The sequence below is a fragment of the Callorhinus ursinus genome, unplaced genomic scaffold (assembly GCF_003265705.2).
Source record: "Callorhinus ursinus isolate GAN/ISIS: 27379988/994484 unplaced genomic scaffold, GSC_fseal_2.0 scaffold45, whole genome shotgun sequence".
NCBI lineage: Eukaryota > Metazoa > Chordata > Mammalia > Carnivora > Otariidae > Callorhinus > Callorhinus ursinus.
In genome coordinates this window covers 7,374,526-7,388,242 of record NW_027397107.1, presented here as the reverse complement: position 1 = coordinate 7,388,242, position 13,717 = coordinate 7,374,526, and the positions used below count along the sequence as shown (strand labels likewise).

The 13,717-nt window shown below is 51.3% G+C and overlaps 1 protein-coding gene across 6 annotated transcripts in view; it reads right to left on the bottom strand.

The window, feature by feature from the left end:
• The window catches only part of NTRK3 (neurotrophic receptor tyrosine kinase 3), a 401,430-nt gene that overhangs the window by 243,468 nt on the left and 144,245 nt on the right, over positions 1 to 13,717 (bottom strand). For all 6 annotated transcript variants that reach the window (XR_012375172.1, XM_025893114.2, XM_025893115.2 and 3 more), the window contains 4 exons: positions 8,920 to 9,077; positions 8,046 to 8,188; positions 7,455 to 7,596; positions 6,745 to 7,041 (listed from right to left, as the gene is read on the bottom strand). Coding sequence is in view for 5 of the 6 variants with exons in the window: in XM_025893114.2 (XP_025748899.1) it covers positions 6,745 to 7,041; positions 7,455 to 7,596; positions 8,046 to 8,188; positions 8,920 to 9,077 (740 nt within the window). In the remaining variant the exon portion in view is untranslated. The remainder of the gene's footprint in view (positions 1 to 6,744; positions 7,042 to 7,454; positions 7,597 to 8,045; positions 8,189 to 8,919; positions 9,078 to 13,717) is intronic.

Below are 13,717 nucleotides of genomic sequence, written 5' to 3'. Positions count from 1 at the left end.
TGATGAAGCCCTAATCTCCAGTACTCCAGAAGAGGACTGTATTGGGAGACAGGGTCTTTAAAGAGGTAATTAAGTTAAACTAATTAGGGTGGACACGAATCCAATATGGCCGGTTTCCTTATAAGAGGAGGCGATTAGGACAGAGACACAGGGAAGACCAGGTGCACACACAGAAAGAAGACAGTCATCTGCAAGCCAAGGAGAGAGGTCTCGTAAGGAACCAACCCTGCTGATGCATTGATCAGACTTCTAACCTCCAGGACTGCAAGAAAAATAAATGTCTCTTGTTTAAGCCACCGAGTCTGTGGTACTCTCTTATGGCAGCTGGAGCCAACTACACGGATTATAAGTCATAGCACAAAATAAACATTCCTGGGTCCATACCAATGTAAATAAGCAATTGAATAAACACACAGGGCAAGAAGAGAACACTCTTCCTGACAGTAGAGTTCCACCTAACAAATGTAGAAGGAATGATGGAAAGAGGAAAATCACCATTGACAAATACCTGGGTAGTAACTGTTTCGGGCAAGAATCCTCAATGAATGCTAAAATTAATGTGTGAAAGCATGATAAGACACAAGACATTTACAAAGTATCAAAACATTATACTCATTAGGTACAAAGGGGAAAAAAATCACCTCGCCGTGGAGAACCCTGGCAGATACCATGACAACCCGGTGACAGAGTTAATTCACATCACCAGGAACTAGAGGTGTAGACACCATGTGCCCCTGCTGTAATGTCCTGAGAGAACACAGCATCATTTCTGTGGTGTTCATGCCAAAAACGTGTCACTGGCATTTAACTGTGAGGCAAAAGCAGACAAACACAAATTGGGGGGAAGTCTACAATATAACTAGTGAGTATCCTTCAAGAGCATCCAGCTTGGAGCACCTGGGTGGCTCAGTCGGTTGAGCATCTGACTCTTGATTTCAGCTCAGGTCGTGATCTCAGGGTCGTGGGGTCGAGCCCACGTCAGGCTCCACACTCAGTGGGGAGTCTGCCTGGGATTTTCTCTCTCCCTCTGCCCCTCACCCCGCTCACATGCTCTCTCTCACTCTCAAATAAATAAATAAAACTTAAAAAAAAAAAAAGATCATCCAGCGCATGAAAGACAAAGACAGACTGAGGAACCATCCCAGACTGAAAGAGAATAAGGTGACAGAGCATCTAAATGTGGTATATGACCCTGCATTGGGTCCTAGAGAAGAGAGGACAGCAGTGGACAAAAGTCAGGTCTGTAGATTCAATAATAGGTGTCAGTGTTAATATTCTGCTTTTGCACAAGGACTGTGCTTAGGTAACATGATATCATTTGGGGAAGCTGGGTGAAGGGTATAAGGAAGTCCTTTGTACCATTTTATTACTTTCGGGGGTAAATCTTTTTTTTAAGAATTTTTATTTATTTATTTGAGAGAGAGAGCAGAGTGAGAGAGGGAACACAAGCAGGGAGGAGGGGCAGAGGGAGATGGAGAAGCAGGCTCCCACTGAGCCCAGGATCCCGGGATCATGAACCAAGCCAAAGGCAGATGCTTCACTGACTGAACCACCTAGGTGCCCCCAGGGGGTAAATCTTAAAACTATTTCAAAATGATGATTGTTAAAAAAATCTTAAAACGTTTTCTAAAAAAATTTTTTTTTTCCATAAACATGGATTATTGGTCCTCACCCCAGAGTTTCTGAGTCAGGAGGTCTGGGGAAGGTCTTGGGAATCTGCATTTCTACCAAGATTTCAGGTGATGCTGGTACTGCTGGTCCCTTTGAGAACCACTGCATTATGTTACACCTACTGCGGCCACAAGCCTACTACACCCTGAAAAATAAGAACAACTCATTCATCTATCCATCCATCCATCCATCCATCCCTCGGTCTTCAGGCCGTTGGCTAAGTTCTCACAGTCATTGTAATTATGGTTCTAGTTAATATGCATGAGCAAGTATTCTTCTCTAACCACCTGTGGGGCAAGTGATGCTTTCTGTGAAGGAGTCTAGAGAAAATCCTGTTTACAGTAAATGCACCGTTAATAGCTGGCTTGTTGTTGTCCATTTTGTGTCTTCTGGGGAAGACCAACAGAGCTTTCTCCAAATCCCTGAGCCTGCCCTTCATGCTACCACCCTCTTGTAAACTGCAGGTACCAAGTGCCTGATGTGTGGGGAGGATGGAGGAGAGGGGGCCCTAGCCTTGGCTTCAGAGCCTGAGGAAAGACAGGCGCCAGATCAATTCACAGTTAACGCTGATTTGCATATTTCCCATAAGGCTCCCGTTTATTAGAGAATATTCTCACATCAGGCAAATGTTTTGGCCGAGTCTATGAACCCTGTAATCTCCCAGTCAGCCTACGTGCTTAGCTCCCTTGCTGGAGCCTGGGAACACTCATCCATCCGGGAGGCATATGAGCCTTGGAACACAGAGACCTCCTGGGTCCCCTCTAACCAGTGGCGGAGCTCAGAATTTTGCACTGGGAGAGGATGGTACCCAGGAATGCTCCTCACCTCCTACCCCACCAGCAGCTGGAAAGGACAACGGGATCCATATGCCAAGGGGCTGTCTGAATACAAACGGGGTGGGCCTGACTGCATGCCACCCCAGTCCCAGACCGCACGTCCTCCAGTCCCAAAACTCGTCAAGGGCCTTGTGGGAAAAGCCAGCAGGGTCCAGAGAAGGGAGAAGAGAGGCGGCAGCATGTGTCCAGAAAAAGAGGTGGACTGAGATGTGCGGTTGAGAGTAGATGTCCCGGGTTTAGGTGTGAGAAGGCAGTGGAGAGGCTGAGCCAAGGCATCAGCTCACACCGCCCATCCTCCCCGGAAGCCTGGGACCACATTCTAGCTCCACCAGTTCCTTAGGGCAAGGAAACCAGCCTTGACCGAGGCTGAGGGCACTGGGGCAGTGATTTATCCCATTGTTTGTACCCAGCATCCTGAGGGAATTCTGGTTTCTGCTGTTGTAAAAATCTCTGTGAAATAACTGGGCTTCCTGGCCAAGTACAAAATGAGAATTTAAGAGGTACGGCAGCTCACGTATTCCTAAATATTTCATCAAGTAGTCTCAGGTATTTGTTGCACATGTGCAGGCAAACACACACACACACACACACACACACACCGCTTGGCAACATGCCTCCTTCTATCACATCATTATCTAAGGAACTTCACATTCTCTCCCAGACCACAACCTTCTAGCCACCACCTCTCACCCTGCCGTCACCCCCCAGCCTTTCCAGTTCCTCCCCTCCTGACACATGAATCCCTGATGCCTCATGGCTTCCCACTCTTATGCCCAGACCCCTCCAGCAGCCCAAGTTCCTAGAACACCAAAGAGTGATTTAGCTCCACGCTTCTAGAACCAACCTCCCTAACCAATCCTTGCAGGGACCTCCTTCACCAAGGTTGGATGCCATGCTGAATATTCTAGCCCTTCTCTGGAAATGTAGAAGGAAATCCAACATTTGTACAGCATGTGTAATTTAAAAAACAAATAACAACAACCAAAAAAGACTTTTCCAGAACATTTTCATTTTAACGTCCTACTCGGAGAAAATCCTTACTGATGGAAGCCTCTACATTTCCAGATTGCTCCCTTAAATATATTCATTCTAATCAAATCTCTCCCAGGGGTCTCAGGACCATGAAGAATCAGAAAAGGAGACCGTTCCCTTCAGATCTTGTTCTGCCCCCCAAACAGATCCCCTTTCAGTCACCCTTGGGTGTGCTTTTTAAAAAAATAAAAACAAACAGTAACTCTGTGCTTCCTCTGTGCCAAGCATTTTCGTAAGCACTTTCGGTGGATGAATCCACTGTGTGTGAACCAATCTTCACAGCCTTTGAGGTAGAAGCACAGGGCTGAGTAATTTGCCTGAGATGACAAAGCTGATGAGCGATTTAGAGAGACTCTGAACCCTGGCAGTGTGGTTGGCTCCACAGGCCTACAGATGACATTGCCCGGAGCCTGTTAGAACTGACGAGCTTGACCACAGAATGCTGCTTCTAGAACTCCTACATTTATTGAATCCCTCTGTCCCAAGAATCCTAGCAATAGCTGACAGCTGGTGCGCCTTTCCTCTCTCTCTCAACACAGAGCTAAGCCCTTAGAATACTTCACTTAAATCCTCATGGCAGCTTAGGGAGGGAGTTTTGTTCTCGCTCCCATTCCACAGACGGCAAAGTAGAGGCAGAGTAGAGATGGTCCTTCACTGCGTGCCAGCCGCGTACCCCGCGCCAACCCCAGACCCACCCGTCTGGTTGGATCACAGATGGGATTTGCACCTCAATCTGCCTGATTTCAGAACCCTCATTCTTAACCTCTACGCTCTGCTCGCCTGGGAGCGAGAGAGGAGTCACTATGATAAATACGGTGTCGCAACATGCTCAGGGCCAAAGAGGAGAGCGGGAATCCACAGACAGCCTTGTATCCAGAGCTCAGCAGGGATGAGGTTTACTGTCCGAACCTCCAGATGATTTACTCTCCCGAACCTTTAGACGTTTTGTCACTTGACACGACTGGCCCATCATTTCCCTGTCGCTGCCTCTTCATCACCCACTGATTCCTTTAGGTTCATAAAACAAGCAAACCTTCTCACAGGGTGGCCCGGGGCGGGGGGCACCTGGGTCTGAGGAAGATGCCCTCGGGTGTGTTGTTTCCCTTGGAGCTCCCCGGTGACTCTCTCCTGCCTCCCACCTCCTGGGGCCAGAGCTCACCAAACAGCATGGCAGCTGATTATTCAAACAGGGTTTCTGACTCAGCAGGTCCAGGTGGGGCTGGAGAATCTGAGTTCTAACACATGCCCCAGTGATGGTGATGCTGCTGGTCCGGGGACCCCCTCTTTAAGAAGGACTGGCCTAAGGGGAGCTGATAAGGTGGCAAGGAGTTGCTATCTCTCTTGGGGACAAAAAGGGTGTCTGTATGGCTGGGAGGGTACAGAGAACTGCTCTCAGGACAGCCTCTGAGGGGAAGAGCCCAGAATGGGTCACCCTTCCTCCAGAGCATTCCAGGGCTCCCCACTCTCTCCAGGTCCCAGGAGTTTCCCTTTGGAAATAAGCATTGCTTTAGGGGACCTCTCTAGCCCTTCACGCTGGCAAGGCCTGTGTGGTCCAGCAGTGCAAAGAATCTCTGCATCTAAATCTTCTCCTTCCACAGACTGGCAGGGACTCTTCCAGCTCCCGGAGCAGAGATGGGTGAGGCCCGCAGTGGGAAAAGCCCTGAGGCCTTCTACTGGGCATGCTGGTGATGATGCTGGAAATGCTGGACCAAATGGGACCGCCAAGGTCTTAAACACCAGCACCTTCTGGACCCTCTCCTGAGCGATGGCGCAGCACCATTCTCCCCTGGACCTCAGTGGCAAGAATTTGGCTTCCCATGTAGCTTTCCCTCTCGGAGCTTCTAGCTGGAATTTCCTTGCACTGAGATAAATAAGGCCTCCTGGAGCTGCTACCCAGTACGTGTGGGCTGTGAAGTCACCTTCACATAAGTGGATGCGGCACCGTGCTGTTGCTGCCCCTCTTTCTGTGTGTGTGTGTGTGTGTGTGTGTGTGTGTGTGTGTGTGTGTGTGAGATTGGTCTTCTCACTCCCCTTTATTTATCTCACTAGAACCCCTGAGTCCTGGAGATTGAAGGTCATCCAGCCTGTTCCCAGCAGAAATCACCAAGGTCATCAACAATGCCCTGCCATCAACTGCTGAACCCACCAAGAGAAGCTACAACCGCGTACAGTAAACTCTTTGAGGGTTTTCTTCTCCTGCAACTTAGGAAGGTATTGGAAATACTATAGCCCAGACAGAGATAGTCACCTCCCAAAGAGTCAAACAAAGAAAGTTCTTTCATTCCTTCAGTTACTACCCCTGGCCCACTCGACGTTAGCGCCCCCGCAGGCTGAGGGCATCAAATACTCCCCCACAAGCACACCACAGAACAAAAGAGCAAGCTCAGAGCTGGAAGCCTACCCCCTCGCCAAGCCCTGCTACCAACCAGCAAGTAGAAGGAGGTTCAGGTCACACGTCTGTTACATGTGGGGTTGAACTAGAGAGACCCCTGCAATGGAAGGGAAGGTCATCGAACCATCGTTATGTGTCAAAGCCTGAATGCTTTGTAGACCGGAAGTCCCGAGTCTTAAAGGAGCAAGTGTCATCATGCCCATTTCACAGATGAGCGAAATTGAGGCTCAGACAAAAGCAAACTGTCGTGCCCGGAGTTTGGCAACAACTAAAGGACTGGGTCAAGATTCTGTCTCTCCGAACCATGAGAGACGATGGACTCTGAAAAACAAACTGAGGGTTCTAGAGGGTAGGAGGGTGGGGGGATGGGTTAGCCTGGTGATGGGTATTAAGGAGGGCACAGTCTGCGTGGAGCACTGGGTGTTATGCACAAACAATGAATCATGGAACACTACATCAAAAACTAATGATGTAATGTATGGTGATTAACATAACAATAAAAAATTTTAAAAAAGGATTCTGTCTCTCTCCTCCAGATCTCAGGCCCTTCCTCTACCAGAACAGGGCACGTCCCTGTGTGCACAACTGCGCGTTTCTGAGAGGGTCTTGGTTTTCACTCTGACAGCCGTGGAAAACGGAGCCTTTCTCTGGTTTTTGCAAAATGTTGGCGGGAGCTGACTCTGCGGGCTGGGTTTGGTTTGCCCGAGATAACAGCACGAGCGGTCAAGGCCCGCCTCATTCTCTGGCCGGCTACCGCGCCCACCCCGCCCCCTCCTGGAAGGAGTCGGCGCCGTCAGGCTGCGGGACCCTCACCCGGGAAGGGCTCCTTGAGGAAGTGGCCGTTGATGGTCTGGTTGGCTGTGCCCAGCGGGTTTTTGGCAATGAGCGTATAGTTGCCGTTGTTGTAGTGGGTGGGCTTGTTGAAGAGCAGGCAGCCCTCGGACAGCTCGCCCTCCTGGTAGTACTCCACGTGGGTGATCTTGGACTCCCGCAGCGGCTGTCCGTTGTGCAGCCAGTGCAGCGTGGGCGGCGGGTTGCCACGCACTACGAACTCAATGCAGTGCTCCAGGCGCAGCTCCGGCTCCTCCAGGCTCACCACGCGCGGAGGGTCTGCGGGGGGGAGGGGGGGGGGGGCACGAGCCGGCTGACTCCCAGCACGCAGAGCCTCTCGCGCCCCAGAGCAGCCCGCCCGACACTAGCACGGGGCTCCCAGTTCTTCCCCCATCCAGCTCGGAGAGGACCGAGGGGATCAGAGGCTCCTCCATCCACCACAACTGGAGGGCTCCATCCCATGACCTGCTAGGAGGCAAAGGGAAAGCAGACCGGGGCCAGCGTGGGCGTATCCCGAAGACAGAGATGAGTTGGAGGCACCCCATCTTCTGAGGGACAGGGACACCCTTTCCGGGGTTACCAGCCAACGACTGGCTTGCTCGGTCCTGCCCTCTTAGTGCCCCTGCTCCCACCGGCCCCACACGACCGTCCCCCTCACTACCTGGCCCCCCTCCACGATGGCAGCTACTCACAGTGCACGGTGAGGGCCACACTGGCATTGCTCATGCCCACCACGTTCTCCGCAATGCACGTCAGGGTGAAGCCGTTGTCCTCGCTTGTCACGTTGACCAGGGTCAGGTTGATGGCATGTACGTTGGTCCAGTTCAGATTTGTCTAAAACCCCAATTAAAAAAAAACAAAAACAACCAACAATGAGTTTCTAGAAGGTGGCTCCTCACCCACCTCCCAGACACCTTCCGGGACCAAGAAGAAAGCTGTGCAGGAAGCGAAGGAGGCCTTTCCTCCTGTCATGCACACGGACCAGGCACCAGGCTCTCCACAGTCAAGAGCTCAGGAAATCCTCACCTTTACCTGATGGGGTGAATGGTAGCGTTATACCCATTTTACAGATGAGAAAGCTAAGGTCCAGAGAAGTTTATTAGCATGCTGAAGCTCAGGTTGGCTAGAAAAGATTGCAGCTGGATGAGAACCAATTATGCTCAGACTTGCCCTCTTCTTCCTTCTCCTCACATCTCTTGCTTCCGAGTTATGATTCAGCTCATTTAGACTAAGAGGTCAAGGCTCCCCAACCTCCCGATGGGGCCGGAGCCTAGGGCCCCTACCTGGTGGGTGTTGATGGACTGCAGTCCAGTGACTATCCAGTCTACATCGGGCAAAGGTGATCCAGAGCCGTTGCACGTGATGACAGCGTTGTCACCCTCTCGAACGGTCAGGTTCACGTGGCTCACACTGATCTCAGGAAGGTCTGGGAGGAAGGACAGAATGAGTGAAAAGATAAGCCAACACTTAAGACCAAAACTTTGTCCCTTTGAACCACTTCTCAACACAACCTGCTTGATCAAGCTCTTGAAGGCCCCCAAGTCCCAGAACCTTCCCAGCACCTCCCCGCCGAGGTCAGAGCTCAGAATTTCAGCCCAGCTGGGCTCTCCCACAAGGCAGGCAGTGGGTGCGGGTGGGGCAGGTGCTCAAAGAATGTAGTTCCAGCAACGAGGTCAAATGGCATCTTCCACTTTGGGCACTGGCTCTCAAACTCTGGTCTGCTTCAGACTCCCGTGAGGAGTTTGCTAGAAATTCAGATTTCTGAGGCCCATTCTGAGACATTCTGGGATCTCATTAAGTCCATTGGGCCCAGGAATCTGCTTTTCTACAAGTACCTTAGATGCTCCTGATACAGAAGGTCCAGAGCCCGCGCTTTGAGATAGACTCCTTCGGATCTGGTTGACAAGTAACTCACAGAGAGAAAGGACTCCGGTCCATTGAGAAGGGGCCCACTTAATCCCTGTCTTCATTCCAGGCTCACGGAGGAGCAAGAATGACCGAGGAGGTCAACAGTAAGCCAGATCTGCACCCAGTGCAGAGTTCAAGGCCGGGGGTGTGTGCAGGGGTGGGGACCAGAAGGCCCTGGCTTCCCAGGCTCCTGCACAGGAGCTGAGGGATCTCTCCCTGGAGCCTGCTGGGGTCAGACAGCTCACTCACCACACTGGCTGATATTCATGCGGAACAGGGGCAGTTGGGAGCCGTCGGCATTGATACAGTAGAGGTGCTGGCTGTTGAGCTTGGCTTCCCCCTGCTCCTGCCACAGTTGCATCCAGCGGATGTCACAGCTGCAGTTGAAGAAGTTCTGCTCCAATCTCCTGTGGGCAAGGAGATGGGGGGAGGGACCTCCTGAACCAAATACGGCCCAGCTCCCTCCCATGGCTGGGAGGGACAGCCCCACCTGCTCATCAGGGATTAGGGAGAGAAGGGGTTTAGCAAGGTCTCGAAATAAATGAAAAAATACTTCTAAGTCCAGGAATTCATTTAGTTTTTACACTCATACACTCATTAAAAAAAAAAAAGAAAGAAATCCACTCCATTTAATTTAATGAGACCCTCTTAAATACGTCAGCTTAAGATGCTCCTCTTCTCAAAACCCTCCAGTGGCTTCCCACCTCACTGAACGTCAAGGTCAAAGACCTACAGACTCTGCACTGCTCTCCATCACCTCTCTGACCTCATCTCCTACCTCACTCCCCCTTCCTCTGCTTCAGCCACACTGACCTTGCTGTCTGTCAAGTTCACTAGCATGACCAGCCTGCTCCTGCCCCAGGGCCTTTGCACTTGTTGTCCCTTCTGCCTGCACAGTTCTTACCCGTAATATACCTGCTAGATTGGCTATCTCATTTTCTTAAAGAATCATATGGCCATCTCCAACCACTGCTCTAAGTAAGCTACCAGCAACCCCTACTTTAGTGCTGCTCAGTCCCCGCCTTACTATTTTCTTCCCTCGAGTATTTGTCACTGCCCAGCATCACTTTAAAAATTTATTTGCTTGTTTATTATCTGTCTCCTCAAATAAAAATTAAGCTCCATTGAGCTCAGAGAAATTGCCTGTTTGGTTCACGGCTATATCGCCATTATCTATAACTAAGCCTGAACATAAATACCTGTTGAATGAATAAAAGTAGGGAATGGAGGGAGGGCAGGAGGAAGGAAAGAGTTACTCTCCCTGCAGAGTAGGTGCTTAGCGATTTCCAAGATCTGCTCAAAGCCCATCCTTGGACCAGTTTATTCTTCATAAATTCAACAAAATCCTTACTAAGCACCTGTTCCATGTCTGGCTATGAGCTGAGTGCTGTTGATACAGAGGTGAATGAGTCTCTGTTCTCTAGGAGCACTCAATTTGGTGAAGAAGAGCATCTGACAGAGAAAGCATCAAGTTCAAGGCCTTCCTTCTCCACTGACTTTCCTTGTGACTGAGAGCAAGTCCCTGCCCTTCTAAATGGGCTTATCCCATTAGGGGGACAATGAATGGCATTCATTGATATAAGACTCTTCAAGTAAAGGGCACCCAATAAATCTAAATTCCTGGATCAGTAGGAGGAACGTGATTCTCTTGCCAGACCAGAAAAGAGACAAATCTGTTGGTGCCCAGCGGGAGGGGCACTAAGACCCAGGATATTCTGGACAAGGGATGGAATTCCAAAGTAGTTAGGCATACATCAGAACTGATCAGCTTTCAGGAAAAAGTGAGGCCCTGGAGGAAGAATCAGTGTGTCCCAGCCAGTGGGACACCACAGGTAGAAGGTGCCAACACCTTTGCATGATACCCCCTCGGTCTAAAAGTATGCTGGCTTTTCCCTGCACTCTTTCAGAAAAGGAGAAGAGACCTAGCTTTCACGGAGCATCTGCTTCCCACAGCCACCCTAGGAGACAGCCAGCACCGTCCCTGTCCAGAGGAGGGACCCTCCTTGTGCGTTCGGAGGGGTTAAGTCACGTGCTCAAAGTCCCTGGGCTGGGGGTGCAACAAAGCAGGACTGCAAGCCTCAGCCTGCTAGACTCCAGACCCCACACGTTCTCCACCCTGTCTATCCCATGCAAGGCATTGCTGGGTGTGAGGAGAGACACAGAAGACTCAGCACGACCCCCAGCTCTGCGTCTCCTGGGCAGAGACCAGGGGAAGAGTTCACTGCGACGCTGGAGGCTGAGATAGGAAAACAGGAAAGAAAAGCTGTGCTGGGGCAGAGTTCATGTCGAGGAGCGCTGGGAAATACAGCTGGAAGGGAGAGCAGAAGCCAGATGGTGCAGGACGTTCACGGCCACATCAAACATCAACAAGCTTGGAATTTGTGCAGGGGGCAGTGGGAGCCAGTGAGGCCCCTGGAGCTCACAATGGTGTGAGCGAAACAGGTCTGTAAGAAGAGTAATCCAACAGTATGGTGCATGAAGTGTGTGCATTTCTCAAAGCACCCAGGCAAAGGGATGAATGGGGGATGAAATCCTTGACTCGCACGCCTTGACCAGACCGGGTGCCTGCCACGGGTCTACATGCACCCAGACGGGGCATCTTCCCTCATTCACGCACGGGTAGTGGAGGCCGGCAGGCTCAAGGTCACTGATGTCGGGCTTTCTTGTCTCAGAACTCTTTTTTACTCTTAAAAATTACTGGGGGCCTCAAAGAGCATTTGTGTATGTAGATTACACCTATCTCTCTTTACCATTTTGGAATTCAAATAGAAAATTTTAAAACACAACACCACATCAGCACAAAGTCCCGTTCGTCACCAGAGTGACGGCGTTATCACAAGTCAAGCGGCCTCTGGAAAACTCCACTACACACCTTCGGGGGAATGGGAGTGAAAAGGCCAAGTAATGCCTCAGATTCTACCTCGTGGTCTCCCCAGTAGGGTCTTGGGGACCCCACGGAACCCTGGATCCCCACTTGAGAACTGCTGCCGCGTTAATAAAGGTCCAGAGGAGACTGGTAAAAGCAGGGGAGAGGGAAGGAAAGATTGAACAACATGGTAAAGAAGAGAAGGAAGTATTTGGGGCTTTGTTGGAGGCGGAAGGGAAGACTGGAGGATGACACCGAGGTTTTAAGCTCCAGGAGACAGGAAATCAATGGAGGAGAGATGTGTCTTTAGCTGAAAACAGAAGAGAAGGAACCAATGGAAAGGAAGAGGCTCAGTGTATGAGGAATCAGGATGAGGTCCTAGAGGAGGAAGGTGAAGCGTGAGGCCCAGAAGTCTTGGAGGCGTCTGCCCCAGGCAGGAAGGCAAGGTGGCACCGTGGCTGAGACAATGGACAGAGAGGAGAGAAAACAAGCAGGCAGGAGAAAGGGAGAGCTAAGAAACAAAAATGGAATGACATTTGCGTCGCACCTACCACGTACCCAACACCATGCGGAATGCCCTCCGCGTACCACCCCATTGAACCCTCCCGTCGGAGTAAGCGGGGGAGGCAGCTGATGGCTCCCTCAGGAAAAGCAGAAGGTCAAACTAGGCTGCCCAGCGTGTGGAGGGCAGGAAGGCCTGAGGACGTGGGTCTGTGCTTGCGTTCACATCACAGGGCGGCGAGGGGAGGCCGGGCAGCCCTACTGGAAAGATACTGAGGGTCCAGATGCTTGCATATATGCAAAGTGAACCAGGTCAGCCTGGGTTTTCCCACACGCTCACTTGACAAGATGTGGTCATTCATTATGAAGTAGTTGTAAAAATACAAATTATCCACCTCAGTGGAACAGATTAGCAAGTGAGGGGCTGGGCTGGGCTGCTTCAAGACCATGTTCTTTTTTGAGTCCTGCCTCGCCCAATACCCTGCACAGCTATGTCCCCCGACTTCTCGGTGGCCCCCCACGGGGCTGACAGCGCCAAAGCGTGCTGAGGCTGGTGGGAGAATCAGGTGGGATGACATGGCCAGACACAAGCACATTAACGGCTTTTTGTTTCCTTCCATCGTTTTCCCCTAGGACTTGGTCCCATAGAAGGGATGCCCCACGAGACCTGGCCCTTCCTCCAAACCACAATCTCCAGAAAACCGCACAGAAACCTTAGCTTTTCCCCTCTCCCTTGGGACTTTCCTCCTAGATGGCAAGACGCACACACACAACAGAAAGCATACTGAGTCTGAAGACAGGGGTGCCCTGGGCATCCCACTGAGCAGACCTACCGTAGCCTTCACATCCTGATGAGAGAGGGTTCAGGAAGGTGGGCCAGAAGCAGAGAAGGGCAGCCCTCAGTCTACATGATACCACCTGTTCTTCCAGCAAGTCAGGTGTCTCGAAGAGGGGCTTTCGGCCAGGGCTCCGGGCACTGTGTCGAGGAGCCTGAAGTAAGGCTTCCCTGCTCCATTAATAATGCAGGAGGCCCCATAAATAATACAGCAGCAGCTGCTTCAGGGCTGAGCTTAACCCACACCCAGCCCTTGCCCCAGCATGGCCTGGGGCCTAATCGCAGAGCCCTCGGGGCATCCCGCAGATTAACTCAGCCCCATCCAGGCACACACAGACACCTCACCACAGGGCCAAGGCCATGGCGGTATATGTAGAAAACACTGGTGCCCCTCCGGTCATCCTCTGGCTTCCTTCTCCCATCCACAGCACTGGTGCTGTCACGGCAATCCTGGGGCCAGCCACAGAAAATGGGGAAGGGGTGTAGATCTACGGTCAACCAGGGAAGCCTGTCCAGAGGTCCAAGGGATGATCGCCGCTGGCCTCCCAGAGAAAACAACACAATGGCAGAAGAAGTACACAAACAAAAGGTTTGAGTGGAGCCAGCGATCATGCTGGGCAAAGCGAGTGCACTGAATTGTGTCTCCCCCGAAAGATCTGGGCAAGTCCTCACCCCCAAGACCTGCGCATGTGACTTTACTTAGAAATAGAGTCTTCTGTGGATGTGATCAAGTGAAGGATCATGGGATGATCATGGGACAAGACCATTCTGGATTTCGGGTGGGGCCTAGATCCAATGACAGGTGTCCTTATAAGAGAGAGGAGGGGAGAAGCCAAAGACACAGA